The sequence below is a fragment of the Gigantopelta aegis genome, chromosome 10 (genome assembly GCF_016097555.1).
Source record: "Gigantopelta aegis isolate Gae_Host chromosome 10, Gae_host_genome, whole genome shotgun sequence".
Classification (NCBI taxonomy): Eukaryota; Metazoa; Mollusca; class Gastropoda; order Neomphalida; family Peltospiridae; genus Gigantopelta; species Gigantopelta aegis.
Genome location: NC_054708.1, coordinates 85,103,676 through 85,122,822, shown reverse-complemented (window position 1 = coordinate 85,122,822; position 19,147 = coordinate 85,103,676). Strand labels below are relative to the sequence as shown.

The 19,147-nt window shown below is 35.7% G+C and overlaps 1 protein-coding gene across 1 annotated transcript in view; it reads right to left on the bottom strand.

Moving 5' to 3' along the window:
- The window catches only part of LOC121382968 (golgin subfamily A member 6-like protein 2), a 48,775-nt gene that overhangs the window by 3,643 nt on the left and 25,985 nt on the right, over positions 1–19,147 (bottom strand). Inside the window, exons 7-12 of the mRNA XM_041512664.1 lie at positions 17,955–18,065; positions 15,565–15,611; positions 14,960–15,101; positions 9,532–9,717; positions 3,785–4,252; positions 3,398–3,525 (exon numbers count right to left, since the gene is read on the bottom strand). Coding sequence (XP_041368598.1) covers positions 3,398–3,525; positions 3,785–4,252; positions 9,532–9,717; positions 14,960–15,101; positions 15,565–15,611; positions 17,955–18,065 — 1,082 coding nt within the window. The remainder of the gene's footprint in view (positions 1–3,397; positions 3,526–3,784; positions 4,253–9,531; positions 9,718–14,959; positions 15,102–15,564; positions 15,612–17,954; positions 18,066–19,147) is intronic.

Below are 19,147 nucleotides of genomic sequence, written 5' to 3'. Positions count from 1 at the left end.
CAGCTGAGCTTTATGCATACCAGCCCCTGGCATTCTAAATGCCCACCTATGGTTTAAAATAAAGAAAGATACAGGTGTTTTAGTGTCAAGAAATTACAAATAGGGTCATAGTTACAAAAAGACGACTCATTTTAAATGTTTTGAGTACAATTTTTGCATTACTTCCATGATTTTCGGTGCATTTTTGACAATGTTCACGCCCATACAAACCATATCCAACCAGGAGTTGGTGGATCTGACATATATTTATGGAAACTGCTCATCAAAGCTTACAAAAATCATCATTTCAATAAAGGTTTAGCTATTCAATTTTTCATAAAATCATCTTGTTTGAAAATGACCAAAATTGATCATACCCCACTTTTGCCACAATCAGTATGAATCGCACACAAGGGTAATCATTTCTTTATTATCCACCTTATTATTATTTTTTTTTTAAAACTGAATAATGTCAAAATGTTTCAAATGTAACTAGAAGGAGACAACAAAATAACGACATTTCTGATATTTAGGACCGGGGAAGATGTTTTTTATGAACTCCGTTATGTTGAGCCATGTGGATAATAATATGTTTTGCTTCTTATTGGGAATACATTAATATAAAATAAAGTAGATTTAGACCCTATGACTCATCAGGCAACATTTTGTTTTCGAAATCTTCATTAGCTATATTTCTAGTCAACTGAAAATTGATTAGCAACTAGTTTAATGGTTTAAAATTGTGTAGCAATTTCTGAAAATTGTGTAGCGAATCGCGATGCTATACTGAACAAAATGTTCCCTCCTCATAGTTTAAAAAGTTAACTTTTAAATACATTTGTCTTGTTTAGAGCATTAATGTCTACATTAAATGACTTTCGGATATCCCAATGTTTGTAGTAGCTCAAATGTATTTCCCAACATAAGACATTATACTGAGAGGTAAAATCCAGTGTGAGCTACACGTATTAGGAGGATCAGAAACACATTGAATATACAGACACTAATAGTTTAAAATTTTAATGTGAAAATGGATTGGTTTTTAAAGATGCTCCATTAGTGGAAAATATGTTACCACGTATGGCAGCAAACTCAGGAGTCTCTTTGAGTTTTAAACACACTCCTCCATCTTTCAGTTATTTTATATATCAAATTGTGTCGATTAAATCTAATTCTATTTTACAGAGATGGGGATATATGCTAGACAGCTACATGTAATGTAGGTAAATGCCTTTCAGTTGTTAAAGTAATTCATAAGCAGTACACAGAGGTTCAAGCCAGAACTGCAGGCGCATTTCTTCTGCCTGCCTGTTCCAGCAGTTACCATCATTTCTGTTGGAGACAATAGGCCTGTTCCAAAAGCTCATCACGTGTAAGGATTCATTTCATGTTTTATTTTATGCAAGATGGGCATGTTGCTTCCCCCTTTCTGTATATTTGGTTCAAGTGAAAAATGTTTTTTGTGTGTAATGAATATATGAACCTTCTAAGTACGCAGACGAGATATCTCGATCGCCCGATGTCTCGCCAGTCGACATACTGTACACTGTATACAGTGCATTCCCCAATTCATATTTCCCACAGTTTTGCACACGACACTCGCTAGAAACGATTTATTAACAGAAAACTCAGCTTCCTGTGTCTTTAGATTTTAGTTTTTCAATGGAAATACCTTGGAATTTTGAGTTGTAAAAGTGGTTTTGGGCAAGTATTTGCACTTGACAACAATGGTGGCACATCGCGGTCATTTTCAAGAATCGACAGCTCATTATGACAGCTAATTTGATAATAAATTTGATCACCAAATATTGGGATATGAACTGTAGTTCTTTTTTCTTTTTTTTAATTCTGGCAGAAAGCTACTGTTATTGGGAATAATGGACATGAATACTGGACAGCTGGCCACAAATGCCCGTAACTAAACCACTTTTTTTGCCTAATTTTAATCAACATTAATTGATCGAAAAGATCATAAAAAATACACGAAAATAATACTTACCGATTCAAATATAAACTTTATTTTATGTATTTATAAAACATTTAAGTGAATATATGTGAGTAAATATTATAAACTTGTACTAGACATGGTTTTTGTCAAAAATTAATCCAGTAGTATAAAGGTTAAAAAAACTACACCCAGAGCCCCCGTGTGATCCATTCTGGAACAGCCTGGGTTACATAATTTATGTCACTATCATATTAGAGATGTTCCAAAATCTTTCACAAGGAGAGTAGCAAGGTGTCGTGTTCATTAATTTATGATCATAAGATAATTTAGCTTGTTTTTAAGGTGCTTGTTTAGTTTACTTACTTCAATCCTGGTCTTTTACTTACTACATGTACTTCATTCCTTGTCTTTTACTTACTACATGTCCTTCATTCCTTGTATTTTACTTACTACATGTCCTTCATTCCTTGTCTTTTACTTACTACATGTCCTTCATTCCTTGTATTTTTCTTACGACATGTCCTTCATTCCTTCTATTTTACTTACTACATGTCCTTCATTCCTTGTATTTTTCTTACGACATGTCCTTCATTCCTTGTATTTTACTTATTACATGTCCTTCATTCCTTGTATTTTACTTACTACATGTCCTTCATTCCTCGTATTTTACTTATTACGTCTTTCATTCCTTGTATTTTACTTACAACATGTCCTTCATTCCTCGTATTTTACTTACGACATGTCCTTCATTCCTTGTATTTTACTTACGACATGTCCTTCATTCCTCGTATTTTACTTACTACATGTCCTTCATTCCTTCTATTTTACTTACTACATGTCCTTCATTCCTTGTATTTTTCTTACGACATGTCCTTCATTCCTTCTATTTTACTTACTACATGTCCTTCATTCCTTGTATTTTTCTTACGACATGTCCTTCATTCCTTGTATTTTACTTATTACATGTCTTTCATTCCTTGTATTTTACTTACTACATGTCCTTCATTCCTCGTATTTTACTTATTACGTCTTTCATTCCTTGTATTTTACTTACGACATGTCCTTCATTCCTCGTATTTTACTTACGACATGTCCTTCATTCCTTGTATTTTACTTACTACATGTCCTTCATTCCTTGTATTTTACTTACGACATGTCCTTCATTCCTCGTATTTTACTTATTACATGTCCTTCATTCCTCGTATTTTACTTACTACATGTCCTTCATTCCTCGTATTTTACTTATTACATGTCCTTCATTCCTTGTATTTTACTTACTACATGTCCTTCATTCCTTGTATTTTACTTATTACATGTCCTTCATTCCTTGTATTTTACTTATTACATGTCCTTCATTCCTTGTATTTTACTTATTAAATGTCCTTCATTCCTTATATTTTACTTACGACATGTCCTTCATTCCTTATATTTTACTTACTACATGTCCTTCATTCCTTGTATTTTACTTACTACATGTCCTTCATTCCTTGTATTTTGGTGGACATCTGCTGAATCCTTTCCTTCAGCGAAGATCTTCTCTGTCGGAAGTCCTCTTCAAACCACTCCCTGTACTTCATCATCTTATACTCGTTCTCATCCTACAATAATAATCAATAATCATTCCATGATTTTCTACTGGCTACATGTAACGAGGTAATACTCATTATCTATCAGAGGTAAAGTCAGTGTCTGTAATATTTCTAGTATGAGCTGTTTAGAATAGTTGCCAGGCACTTCAAAATTACCTGTCAAAACTAATAATCTTGATTCTTACCATTGTGCTGTACCCGTCAAAACCAAAACTCTGATTCTTACCATTGTGCTCTTGGCCATCAAAACCAAAACTCTGATTCTTACCATTGTAACCTTGACCTGTTTTGCAGCCTTGCCCTTGGCCTTGTCGGATGTTAGGTGGAGCTGGAGGCTGTGCTCATCCCGGTACATGTCGATGGGTTCCAGCATCAGACTGGTTGGCTGCAGGTCCCTCAGCTCCTGCTGCTTCTCGCGGTCCCACTCCTCCGCCTGCTGCTTCTCACGCTCCCACTCGGGATGCTGCTTCTTCCACTCCCGGTCCATGGTGTAGGGCTGCTGCAGGCCATCCGGCTGGTGTTTGTGGCACAAACTGTCGTGCATGGCCATCTGCCTCATCTCCTTGATCTTCTGCTCCCAGTCGGGGACGGTCTCCTCAAGGTCCTTCTTGCCGTACAGGGACTTGCCGTGACATGACTTCCTCCAGTCGTGCCTCTCATCGGGCATCTTCTGTCTTGGGTTCGGTTTCCACTCGACCTTGTCTCTCGCTTTCCCTTGCTGCTTTTTTTGCAGCACCTACAGGGATTAAGTTCAAAAAGAAAATGTATTCTTTAGTACATAATAATAAAAAAATAAGTTTTTTTTGTTTAACGACGAGGATATAATTTTAAAATGTATTATTATTAAAAAAAAAAAAAAAAAATTCTTTTCTATTTATTTATTTTATGTTGTTTGTTTTTTTGTTTTTTTTTATCGTTTTTTTTTATGGACCTACCATACACAGTACCACTGCAGGCACATGTGCATGGACTTTGTCAGACCTGTTATATGTAATACAGTTCATGGCTAATATATAATTAAAAATGACATTAGCTGGATCAATTAGACAATAACACCCGCAAATTTGAAAGTTCCATATGGTTATCTCCTAATTCAATCCCCCAGCCACCTGTCTTCTGTACAGACCAAGCACTGTTCATACTTAGTATGTATTCCTCCTGTTCAAGATTATTTGGTAATATAGTTTTCAAATACGTATTTACCGCCTATATACATTTTTGCTGAGTATATAGCCAGGCCTCGTTAGCAGCGGCTATATACACGGCCATCGTATATATAACCACTTCATATATAAACACTGTCTAGGACACAGTATTCTTTAAACATGTAACAATTCCTATACTAAGCCAGCTGCTATATACACGGCCATCGTATATATAACCACTTCATATATAAACACTGTCTAGGTCACAGTATTCTTTAAACATGTAACAATTCCTATACTAAGCCAGCTGCTATATACACGGCCATCGTATATATAACCACTTCATATATAAACACTGTCTAGGTCACAGTATTCTTTAAACATGTCCTATACTAAGTCAGCGGCTATATACACGGCCATCGTATATATAACCACTTCATATATAAACACTGTCTAGGATACAGTATTCTTTAAAAATGTAACAATTCCAATACTAAGCCAGTGGCTATATACACGGCCATCGTATATATAACCACTGTCTAGGTCACAGTATTCTTTAAACATGTAACAATTCCTATACTAAGCCAGCAGCTATATACATGGCCATCGTATATATAACCACTTCATATATAAATACTGTCTAGGTCACAGTATTCTTTAAACATGTAACAATTCCTATACTAAGCCAGCGGCTATATACATGGCCATCGTATATATAACCACTTCATATATAAACACTGTCTAGGTCACAGTATTCTTTAAACATGTAACAATTTCTATACTAAGCCAGCGGCTATATACATGGCCATCGTATATATAACCACTTCATATATAAACACTGTCTAGGTCACAGTATTCTTTAAAAATGTAACAATTCCTATACTAAGCCAGCTGCTATTACCCATGGGGTTATGGCATATTTTGCATAATAATGAATTTGACACGGTAGAAAATGAAGGTGTTTGTGATCCAGATGTTTACATTTTTCCATGTATGACTGACGATAAATTGACCAAACATGGAAAGGCCTAACTAGTCAGGATTATCGATGTTTAAAATGCTTCTGTTTATAAAATAAATTAATGTATAAGCTTATTATCATTCAGTATATGTTTTTATTATTTTTTAATAACTTATTTTCATTGTTTTTGTTTCTATTTACCCTACATCACAGAGGACAGTCAAGTGTTATATTCACACAAGTTTGGTAAATCGTTTTCACACTGTGGTTATTCGAGGGATGTCCGTAACGTGACTAAAACAATAATACGTCACACCTCTGCTCTCCAAATAGCCATTATTTTTTCCTGAATTATGGACCATCAACATAATTCAATTATTTTTTACAAAATATCAGTAATAAGTGGGATATGGTGGTTATGTAGATGGTTCAATAAAGTACTTTTAGGTACAAATCAAATGTATATATTTTCAGATAATACTTTGTTAGGTCATTAATTAGGTCAACCATCTGTGAATGAATGCCTTTAATATCGAAGATATGTACTTGTGTGTCTGCTGGATTTTATTTTAAGAAAATTAAAGATTCTCTTTGTTGCATTATAGAAAAGGTTAAATTTCATATGGTTAATGGATATAAAGCATTACCAATTTGATTAGCCACTGGAAACCCCCACATCTATTCAATTTATATACCTATTCACTTTATGGCCCAGGGATAAACATTTTGTCCGGTGACCTATGAATTTGTTTTTGACATTCTCGTAATACAAGGATATCTTTATAATATGTGAAATTTTAAGAAGATGTAATGACTTAAATTTTGACCAAATATTTAGATTTCCCCTCATCTGTAATTGTTCATTAAGTTTAGATGATAAAATTGATGTAAATATGTTTGGGTAGGTGGGTTTTTATCAGATGTACTTAAAGAAATGATATTGTATAGTTATTAAAGGTAAAATAAGCAATTTGTAGTGTCCGAATGAACACAACAATAGGTGCATGGTGCTTATAATTCAAATCCTTCTTTTGTTCGTTATAATTCTAACCGATTCTGTATAATCAACAGTTGATTGGTTGGTGCAAACCGATTTTAACCAATGACTGATGATGAAATTCAAACTGATTCCCAACACTCAAATCAAGTTTCGTTACATTCACTTTTAGGAGAAGAAAAACAAAGAGTATGCTTTTAGGATAGGGGATAGAGTTGCAAACAAGAACTCCACTGAATTCAATGTCTCGCCTACCATAAAACCTATTCAACATAGCTGACAGATGACAGATGTTCATCTCAATGTAGGTTTACAAAAAAAATTACAAGTACAATTATTTTTTACATGCATTGTTACGGACATCTATAAACCTAGTTTTATTGATCTAGGACTTATACTTTGTGACAAATGGGGCCAAACACAAAACTTTAATATGGACCTAAACTCAAAAGTTGATGCACCTGCAGCTGTTGAAAAAGTACTACAGTGAAACCTGTCTAAACCGGATCACGTCTGGGACCTAATATTTATCCAGTTTAGACAGCATCCGGTGTTTAGAGGGTCGCATTTTAGAATACAGAGTTATTTCCCTTGACATCGCCATCAACTTCATAACTGTAAACAAACAAGTCCGAGAATTACCGAATGAATGTGATTGTCGGACTAATAGTAATGTTGTTATATCCCAATTTTGTTATGTATCTTTCTTATTTATGAACCAACATTAAAACATAAATAAAAACAACAAATTTCACTGTAATTTAGTTTTTACCACAATTAAGGTTCTAAATGACAAGATAATTCCACACACCTACATTTAGCCTGTGGTGGCCGATATATTTCTGTTTTTTTCTTAGCAAAATTCTGTGTGCGTATTTCTCGCTTCTATCGCAGAAAAGTTAACATTTTCTGTTTGTATGTAGTGTATAAAATACAAATTAAATCACGTGTGTGTGTATTTTACTCTAAATTTAGTTGTTTCTAGCATTTTACTCTCAGTGTGTCAGTATTTCATTATTAAAGCGCACTGACCAAAAATCAAAGGTGGAAACTCTTTGTGAGTATCTGAGATTTGTCTAAAGATGAATGCGAATGCGAATAATTTTTTCATGCTCATATACCACTAGAGTTTCGAGCATGTCCGTCCCGGGGCCTGTCTCTGGATAGCCAGGAGCTTGTCCCGGGATAGAACAAAAATTAAACGGACAATTTTGAAATTTACATCCAAAAATTAAATAGTGGGCCTTTAAAATTTTAATGCGTACCTCTAATATAATTAATAAAGAAAATTCTACTCATTAAATTTGGTCGCTAGATTAGATCGGGTGGTCAAAATGAAATTAGATAAGATGGAGGGGGGGGGGGGGGGGGGGTAGAGTTGAAAATGGGCAGAATTTTGAAAATAGCAATTAGTGAAAAAAAGTTAATAGCATTTAAAAAAAGAAGAAAAAAACCGTTACAAGCCAAAAATAAAAGGAATTGACTGCTCGGTCGAATATTTATATAATTTGAAGCATTTTAGAAGGACAGTCCAAAAATAAATAAGAGAAAGAAGAGAGGATTGGACTATTTAATAATATTAAAAAAAGAAAGTAATTTCGATATAAAACCTATGACCTGAACTGATAAAAAATAATCCACTAAACACAGATGGATTACGACAGTAAGAACAAAATGGATAGCGAAGAGTTTTTTGAAGAGGCTAAACACAGGCGGGATTGTTTTTTTTAACAACCGTTTCAGTTTGAATCAATGTTCACCGCTGCCGAAATAGAAAAGCGTGCTGTGGTTGATTCAACTGATTCATCTAATTCATCAACAGATGACGAACCACCAGGAGGGGACACAGACTTGATAATGTGGACTGGTGTGTTTGTGGTAAGTTTTTCACACACACACACACACACCAGAATTGGAGTGTATTTATTGTCAGAAAAATTACAGAATGTCGGTAAGATGCGAACACAGTAGGTACATTAATTAAGGCCTATTTTGCAGTAATGAAGTCCATAGCAATCATAGTCACATTAAACAACTATTAATAATAATAAATAAGTAAATAAATAATAAAAATAATAACAATAAAATAATAGTAATAATAATAACATAATAATGACAATATTAATAAACCACAGGCTTATATGAATAGTCTCATAAAAAATAAAATAACTATCATAATTTCCTCCCAAAACTGCATGTCCCGCCGTCCTATCAGACATAAAATAAATTATTTTGACGTCAGTCTTGCCATTGGATTGAAATGGTCATACATACTATATGAAATTAAAAAGGTTTGTTGCTATTAATACTGATTAATTAAATTTGCCACTCAATAATGATAAATAAATAAATAACAAGAAATCATAAACACAAAAGAAGAAAACACAATATGGTGGCGATTTCGCCCAAAATCGTAAATGGAAGAGTAATAAACACGATTTGAACAAATAATGTAAACACGTATTTATTAATTTGCTTTAGCTGTGTATCTGGTGTTATCACAAAAAATGGCAGAACATGTTTGTTTGTTGGCAACGCGGTGATACCAACCATAACGTTTGACACCAACTCGTAAGGCTGAGTGGCAGCGATCTGCAGTAACAAGGCTCATATGCTTCAGCATTCCTGACGCGATGCAGTTTTCACCACATGACTACATCCTTACTAGGGGGCGTATTTGCAGCATGGAAGAAAAATGGATGCACACATTATATACAATATTCGGTAAAAAAAATTTCATTGTAATAATTAAATATACCAATGTCCTTGTTGATATTAAACTATAATGTACATTAAATATCGTTGAATTATGCCTACCAGGCCAAATGCCTTGCTTAACCTTTCCTTTAACAGTTTACATTTCACCAAATTAGGTTGAAAGTGTTGATTAAAACACGACCACTGATCATCACCTTTTCTCTGCACTTGGAGTGGTCTCCACTTGACAGGAGCGACATCAAGCGCTGGTGTTCTGCAAACAGTTTTCTCATGTCCGTTTCCAGATTCGCATTACGTGCCTCAAACATCTTCATCTCCATTCTGATGTGCTGAGCCACATGGGTCGTATTTATGTTCCAATTCTCAACGGTTTTCTTGTTCTAAAACAAATATAACAAAAAATATTGTCACATGTTGGCTGATATTCTGTTTGCACGCACACATGCATGCATGCACATGCACACATGCACATCCACCCACCCCCAACCCCACCCCCACTTACTCATTCACTCAGTCACACACACACATACATACACTCACTCGCATGTAAATTAGACATTAAAAATGTATGTTTAGTAATCAAACAATAAACTGATTTACTACATGTATTTCACAAAGAAGTAGTAGGTAAATATACTCTTAAAAAAAAGTAACGCAAAGCCAGATTTTCATTTTATCACCCACCTGGTGAACGTATAGCGGTGTCGTACAAATACGGTACGCACCACGAGGGTCGTACCGGATGTACGTTTTTTCATTGGTTGACAATGAAGCAGTAAGTCTACCGGGACTTTTTTTTTCATTCATGAAAAATTACGTTGTCAACATTCCACAAGTTTTACTATATATTTCATTCATTCATCGGATGTCGCAAGACATTTAAATTAAAAATAATAATAAAATATATAAAATAAATAAAACTGAATATTGTATATATGTATTATTTCTATAAACAAAGCTATATACACCTTGATAAATAAAATTGAATATTGTATATATGTATTATTTCTATAAACAAAGCTATATACACCTTGAAAAATAAAATTCACAAATAAAATATCGTAAACATGTATCGTCTGCTACCGATTTTGTTTATTTGGCAACTCGAAAGGTAGTTTTTTATTTTTTTAAACTTAAAATAATATTTTTTGTAGAATTATGTTAACAGCGTTGTTTGCTTGTTGTAGAAATTTAACAGGGGTCAAGGTTAGTAGACCAGTTTTTATTTTAATGTGGCGATGCATTGTAATAATATAGCTAATTTTGAATTTGAATGTCAGAATTCCAATGACATCACTTTGCACCTCCTTACAATAACCACAAACTGGGTACATGACGTTTCCGTTTTAAGAATGCTGGAAAAAATCCAATGCAAAATTCCTATTGATTTTTTTTTTTTTCGAACATTACTGAAGCACCTGAATGTGTTTGAAGAAAATTCTGTGATTGAAAAATTGTACCTTTTACAAAATATGGATTTCAAGTGAAATTACGGTAAGATATGCTATAGGCCTATTTATTGTGTACAAAGAAAGCCAAAACAAGGGCGCGAAAAGTGACTGTCGTCGACCTTAAAGTTATCTTTACTTTTCCCGTGAACTCAGCTGCTTTTGCAAGCTACACGTTTTTAACTGCAAAAACACTTGTTATTCTCTTATTGGTTGGATTTTTGGTCAACAAATTGTTATTGTCAGTTGTGATTTGTGAATTCATCATTATTAGCATAACCAGTGGGGTAACGGGAACATTTGTTTCTTGGGGGCGTTTTGTTAAAATATGGAATTATGCATTAGTTTTACTAATTTTTCACCCAATATGAAAATAAACATATATTGATGCATGTACCTTACAGCTTTCTTTAAATTAAAAAATGAAACCCAATGGAAATTTATGGGGAAGTATGTCTACACCACTCCCCTGAAAACGTCACTGAGAAGTAGCGGAAGTACAACGAACTATTTCTCAATGAGGCGGTACGTAGTCGTGCACCGGCTAGTTATGCAAATCAACATCCGGTCTTGAAATAGGCTACAAAATTGATTGATTTATTTATTTTTCATAATTTGCGTGATTTAAAGGAGGGTAATAAATAAAATACTACACTCGTTTTCGCTAGATATCATTTTTACGAAACTCGTGAACTTCCCAAACGTATCCGACCTCACTTTCTTTCGGTCAGATACGTTTGGGAAGTTCACTCGTTTCGTAAAAATGATATCTAGCGAAAACTTGTATAGTATTCTATATGTATGTTTCTAAATCGTTTAATACATGAAAGAAACATGGCAGAAACTTGCAAGTTGACACAGATAAACAACATTGACAGAGGCTGTTGTAACAGCCATCCAAGTTCCCAAGGTCCTGTTTGAAGTCACGTACAGTCAGTAACGAGTGTGACCCCCATGAGAGTCAAGTACTGCCTGGCACCTCCTGCCCATCGAAGCAATCAGATGACGGATGACATCCTGCGGAATTGTAGCCCACTCGGCCTCCAAAGCGGCAGCCAGCTGTTGTAGTGTCTGAGGTTGGGGTTGTCGTCATCGCAAACGTCTATCCAGTTCATCCCACAAATCTCAATTGGGTTTAAATCTGGGGATTTGGAAGGCCATGGAAGAACATTGATGTTGTTGTTTGCTAGGAAAGCTGTGGTGATGCGCGCTGTATGAGGACGGGCATTGTCCTGCTGGAAAACAGTGTTGCCGTTGGCCATGTTGGGGACGACATACGGGCGCAAGATCTCGTCCACATAGCGCTGTGCTGTCAAGTTCCCCCTGATGTGCACCAAGTCTGTCCTGGCGTTGTAAGAAATGGCTGCCCACATCATCACACTTCCTCCACCAAATCTGTCCACTTCCTGTATGCAATTGCGTGCAAAACGTTCACCTCTTCGGCGGTAGACATGTGCCCTTCCATTCTGTCTACGGAGCATGAATCGCGATTCGTCGCTGAACCACATGTGTCTCCATCGTCTTTGAGGCCATACCCTGGGTGCTTGACACAATTGTAGTCGAAGCTGTCGATGCTGCTGGGTTAAAATCACGCCTCTAACAGGACGTCTGGGTCGCAATCCTGCCTCTCGTAGACGGTTCCGGACAGTCTGGTCAGAGATCCTATGCAGTCCCGGTATTGTAGATTGAGTGGAGGTAGCCATGGTCGTCCTTTGGCGTAGGTGGTGCAACCGAATGTAGCGATCCTGAGCAGGAGTGGTGACACGTGGTCTATCGGATCTGCAAAGGTCACGTGTTGATCCATGCGCCTGGTAGCGGATCCATAATCTTGAAATGGTGCTAGGGTACACACCGAAAAGCCTCGCAATCTCTGATTGGGATTCGCCTGCTTCCAATTGTCCGACGGCGTTGTTCCTCTGTGCTTCATTCAGTCTTGGCATTGTGAAAGCTACGCTGACAGTTTTAAACTGAGTACAGCTAAGTCCTGAACCCTGCACTTTTATAGGGCTTCTTGTGCCTCTTGCATGTGCTCACCATGCCGACCGTTCAAATCGCTGAATTGACCGCAGGTGCGGTTTTGCGATTGTTAACTTTTTCACACCTGTCTTCAAGGTCATCAAATTCCGAACAACTTTGCTGGTGAAAATGCATTTGGTATGCTCCATTACACAACATACTTAGCGTTCGGAACACAATGTTTCCACACATCCATATTTATTAGGAAAATTTCATTTTTGCGTTACTTTTTTTGAAGAGTATATATGAGTATTCAATTTTGGAGGGTTTTTTGTAGGATTCTGCCAGAATCATTTACATTCATGATTTACCGGTAATGTAGATATTTTGGGATTCAGTCTCATAATTTTATACTTCCGACAGCATAATGTTAAGTCAATAAAAATTGTTTTTTAAAGTTACAGTCTGGTTACCATATTATAACATCATGTACAAATATGAAATACAAGCTCAAATGCACTTTTAAAAAACTTGTGTGTGTTCGCTATGAACGGAGATTGTCAAAAGTATATGCTCGATTCGTCACCTGTGCCGCCATAGCTCAGCAAAGCACAAATGACAGCCTGTTTCAGTTAACACGCCATACAACCGTAAATAAAATGTGTTGAGTGTGTCATTAAATAAAACATATCCTATCCTTCCTTCCATCTGCTGTTGGATGTCTAACATTTGCTAATTTTGACATATAATCTTAGAGAGGAATCGGGTGCATGTGCAGGGGGAGAGTATTGGAGGTCGAAACCCTTATTTGCCCAAGCTTAAAAAAAATTGAAATGTATTTTCTGGGGGACCATGGCCACATATAAACTACGCTTAACACAGTCTGTAACCCCAACCCCGCTGAAATCCCTGCACACGTGCATTGGAAACACGCCACATTTTATACTATGTCTCTTATATACCCGCCGATGGGGATCGATCCTAGACTGACCGCACATTTTCAAAAAACACCTTTTTAGGTCTAAGTAATGAATAAAAATAACATATAGTCTTGAAAAATGTTACTTAAATCGAACACAGTACCCTCTTCCTCTACCCCTAGAGTGTTATGTAATTAGTAACATCCCCTTACATGTAACGCGTATGCCAACAGCTGGCCACTGTCAAAATTTCACGGCAAATCCCCCACCCACCGACCCCTGGAAAGGCATTGTACCATACCTCTACGGATATAAATATGTTTTGGAGATATGAGATGACCCCTCAATTAAGACAGTTAAATTTGTTAAAAAATTGTGAAATCTCACATGATCTCTTGTTGGGGAATTCCACACTTGTGATAAGCCAATGAAAACCAATATCGGTAGGAGCCCGTCAAAAGTGTCCCACTTTCAAAATACTGGCTTTGTTTTTGACCTGGATAAGCCAGCGTAGTGAAACCAATGCGGAGTGCGGCGTCATATATGCACCAAACGTAATCGGATTTTCTGCTCTATATGCTTAAATAATAAAAAATATTCCGGATACTGCCGCTTTAATGCATGCATTGTAAGTTGACAAAACATCTGTCTAAAATAAATTGCAATTACTCGTGTCCAAAGGACTCAAATTCCATTACACACACCACAAATCTCAGATTTTCGGAAGACATTATGGCTTCCAGGCATTACAATAAGCACAGTGCCTGGTAACCCATACATATATAGATTATTATAAAAAAAACCCTATAGCTTAGGGCACATTTACAGGTGCGTGTGCATAGAAGAGTTTCGGGGGTCGAAACTCATCTCTGCTCAAGAGAATTTTCTCTTTTTTAAAATATATTTTCTAGGGAAGCATGACTTGACACCCACCCCCACCTATAAACTTTGCTCGCCTAAGTCTAGACAAGGCTCTCCTAATTTGTCTGCACATGTGCCTGAGTTATGTACTTTACAATAATACTGCTGTTATCATTCCTTCACAAAAATACTGTGGAGAACGAATGACCATCTGAACTGTCTTGAGATGTGGTGACCTGATAACCTGAATGACTGTTATCGAGCTATTTCAATGCTTGAGCTTCAAGCCCCATGATACGGAATCTATATAGAAAATTTACACCTGATACAACACCATCAACATATTTCTAGCAAGACGCATTACTATGCACCTTTTGAGAGTTTACACCTGATACAACACCATCGACATATTTCTAGCAAGAAGCATTACTATGCACCTTTTGAGTGGCCACTTTCAGCTCAGTCAGCATGGCATTGAACCTCTGGTAGGCATCAATGATGGCATCATTGGTTTCCGCTTGGTTAATCAGACTCAACTTCTTCATCATGTTTTCACGCTCTCCACTTATTTTTTCCACACTAGGTAAATAATTTAAATAAGATATACATATATTTCAAGACAAAATTAAGTTCAGTCAAATGGTACTGCAATAAACATAAAATAATAAAATTTAAAATATAATTATTGAATCCAATTACGCCTTGTACAAATTTTAAATGTATCACAAATACAGATGCAGTATGACTGGGTTCAGAATGTTTTTAAAAACTAATTTATTTAAAGTTAAAATTTTAAGTTTAAAATGTGGGAAAACACCTGCACTGTCATTATTAATATGACGACTGGAAAAGGTTTGCTGTTTAATTAACTGCTGTAATTAACCAATATGAGGTTATTCACCGAACGGCATCATAAATTCGACCCAATGTATTAATAAAATTAATTGTTTGCCGTGAGTACATGTACATACAGCAACTTTCTCTGGGCAATGGGATGGATGTTGATGGGTCGTGACAAGACTAAGACTAAAGATCAACTCACCTCTTTTCTAGAGTCTTAATCTCATTTGTCTGCCTCGTGTGCCTTTTCTGTAAGAAAATAAAAGGAAAATTATTCATTTACAGACTTTTCAAGTGTAACATGGAGTCAATGGACAAACTATAACTAGGGGAAAGGAAATAATGATCTCCCTAAGTGACTACAAATGACTGGGGGCGAGTACAATTGAAATGATGCTAGTCACAAGGTCACATTTTTTTTTATTCCCCACTTAACTGAATTAGCCAGCTTTTGCATGGTGCTAGATAAATCTGTCTAGATGATTTCTAAATACACCTGCAGGGTTTCTGCCAGAGGGTAAAACGAGTATGGCTCCATATACCCAAATATTTTGGTAGATTTTATTTTTTTAAGTTAACTTTTTAACAAAATTAATTACTCTTATCATTACTGGATGATTTTCTTAACCCTAACCTGAACTGAACCAATTTTCTTTCTGGGGGAGGCCCCCCATACCCACTGTTGACTGTGGTTGCATTCAATTCCATAGTGCCATACCCAAAAATGTCTTTCTGGCAGAAACACTGGCCTGACGTCATAACTAATGTTTTATGATGACTGATGTCATAACTAATGTTTTATGATGACTGATGTCATAACTAATGTTTTATGCAATCTAATTAAAATTAGCTCCACTATTACATGTGGATCTAAAAGCTGCCCGTTGGAGCTCATGTCCAGTTGACCTTTTATTCAGCCAATCAAAACCTTACTTGCAAAATCATGCCAGTGATTTGAAAAGAATTTGAAAACATTTGGGATTATGCCGAGGGTATACAAAATAATTCGGGTGAATTACGAAGTATGCCGGAAACTAATTGCAATATAAAATTTTATATAAAATTCGTTTCAAGACGAAAAAATAAACCGTGATGGTATAGCCATAAAATCTGTTTATACTAGTATACAATCCAAAGTTTATTACTGCACTTTTCCCCCTGTTTTTTTCAATGTTGAAATAGACCAACAAGTTCGCCTATTGGATAAATAGTCTCGCCCGATATTTTTAGAATCTGTATGCTCCCGAATAACGCTATAAAAGGCGAAGTTTAATTGGTTGATATTTAAATTGTTATTTATAGATGAAATGTCACCTGGACATGGGAGTCCATGCAATGCTGTTAGATCTACTGGCTGGAACCAGTAGAGCTTTTTATGTTTTATGATGACTGGTGTCATAACTAATGTTTTATGACGACTGATGTCATAACTAATGTTTTATGATGACTGATGTCATAACTAATGTTTTACGATGACTGATGTCATAACTCATGTTTTACGATGATTGATGTCATAACTAATATTTTACGATGACTGACATCATAACTAATGTTTTATGATGACTGATGTCATAACTAATGTTTTTCAGAATTCTGTTTGCCATTTCACATTGTATCATTGTTTTAAAAATATTTAAACAAATTAAGATTTTCAACTTTATATTTATTGCTAAGTTATTACATTTTGGTTGTTGTTATGTGGAGCTTGTGAGTGAAATGTTTATAAATCATTCTACAATAAAGAAATCATAGCTTACGAAATAAATCCTGACACGAGTTTCGTAAAATCAGTATGACAAACACACGCGAGTGTAATAATTTCTTTATTATCCATATTATTATTATTTTTTATGAATAACAAAACCATCTCAAAATGTTTCAACCACAACTGCAAGGAGACGACGAAATGACGTCATATTTTACATGCAAAGTCTTAGCTAGGACTGGGGAAAACAATTAACATCGTTATGACGTCGCTTCCCAAAATTACGTCATTAAACTTGTTATTACACATGTGCTTCATATGATTATTATTAACTTGGTCATGTTGTACCATATGGATAATAAAAAACCGTATTGATCAAGGCTGAAAAAGTGTGTCTTTAGTGCATTAATTCAGTTTTATTCAATAAAATTGTTATCTATCAGTTTCATACATATATTTATAATCAACATGTCTTATTTTGGCAATTGTTTTATTAATTAAATTAATGTTGTTTGTTTGTTTACAAACATACGGCCAACATTTGTTTCAAGACGTAATATAACATAATTAACATATGCAGACTTTTATGCCATGCAGACTTATGTGACATGGGTGTATGAAGAAAACAAATATTAGCAAAAACTGTTATGATCCATCTTTTCTTAAGTGGTTGAATACTAGGGTCATTGCCCTATAGGGTTATTGGGGCTTTTTGAGGGGGCACCCAATATCTATATATTTATATATATTATATGAATTCTATGAATGTTATATATTATTCATTTAAATGAATTTTATAAGTGAAAATAAGTGAACTAAAGTTATAAACTTGTAGCCCGTGGGTTTGTGAAAATGAATGGAGTATTTAAAGGTTAACGTTTTGCTACCTTCTGCTGCTGTACTTGAGTGTCGTGAACCATGCCCAGTTCCAATATGTCTTCTCTGAACACGGCAAGGTCGTTGGTGCACACCTTCAGACCAGTCTCACACACCTCCAGCTGAAACGCAGACATAGCAATACCACAGATTTACTTCATGTCATACAGATCACATTCTCGGGCTGTCAACCAACGCAGTATTTGCAACGAGTTACATTATGTTTTTAAGTATGAAATGGTCAGTTATTTCCTCTATATCTAGTGGTGTGAATTTCATTTTGGAATATTCATATTTAATCAACTACAAAATTCACAAAGGATTCCCCAACCCAAAACATTGAAATGTTATCTAAATATGTGTAAATGCACTATTGTTTGTCATCCGAAGAAAAAACGTTTGTTTTCTTTTCTTTAACAACTCCAATAGAGCACATTGATTTATTAATCGAGTGTGAAACATTTGGTAATTTTGACACCTAGTTATCATAGGAAACCCGCTACATATTCCTAGTGCAGCAAAGGATCTTCTACATGCACTTTCCCCACAGACAGGAAAGCCCATACCATGGCCTTTGACCAGTACACTGGTTGGAATCAGAAAAAAACGACATCAGTTGAATGGATCTACAGAGGTGCTTTGAACCTGCAATGCATGCACCAAACACGAGCACTCAACTGACTGAGCTAAATCACGCGTCATCAGATGAAGTACTCTAACTGTGAAATCACTCATTCTCAATAAACTGTCAGCATCAGCTACATGTACTCTACTCTAAATCACGCATCATCAGATGAAGTACTCTAACTGTGAAATCACTCATTCTCAATAAACTGTCAGCATCAGCTACATGTACTCTGTTCTAAATCCCGCGTCATCAGATGAAGTACTCTAACTGTGAAATCACTCATTCTCAATAAACTGTCAGCATCAGCTACACGTACTCTACTCTAAATCCCGTGTCATCAGATGAAGTACTCTAACTGTGAAATCACTCATTCTCAATAAACTGTCAGCATCAGCTACATGTACTCTACTCTAAATCCCGCGTCACCGGATGAAGTACTCTTAACTGTGAAATCACTAATTCTCAATAAACTGTCAGCATCAGCTACATGTACTCTACTCTAAATCCCGTGTCATCAGATGAAGTACTCTAACTGTGAAATCACTCATTCTCAATAAACTGTCAGCATCAGCTACA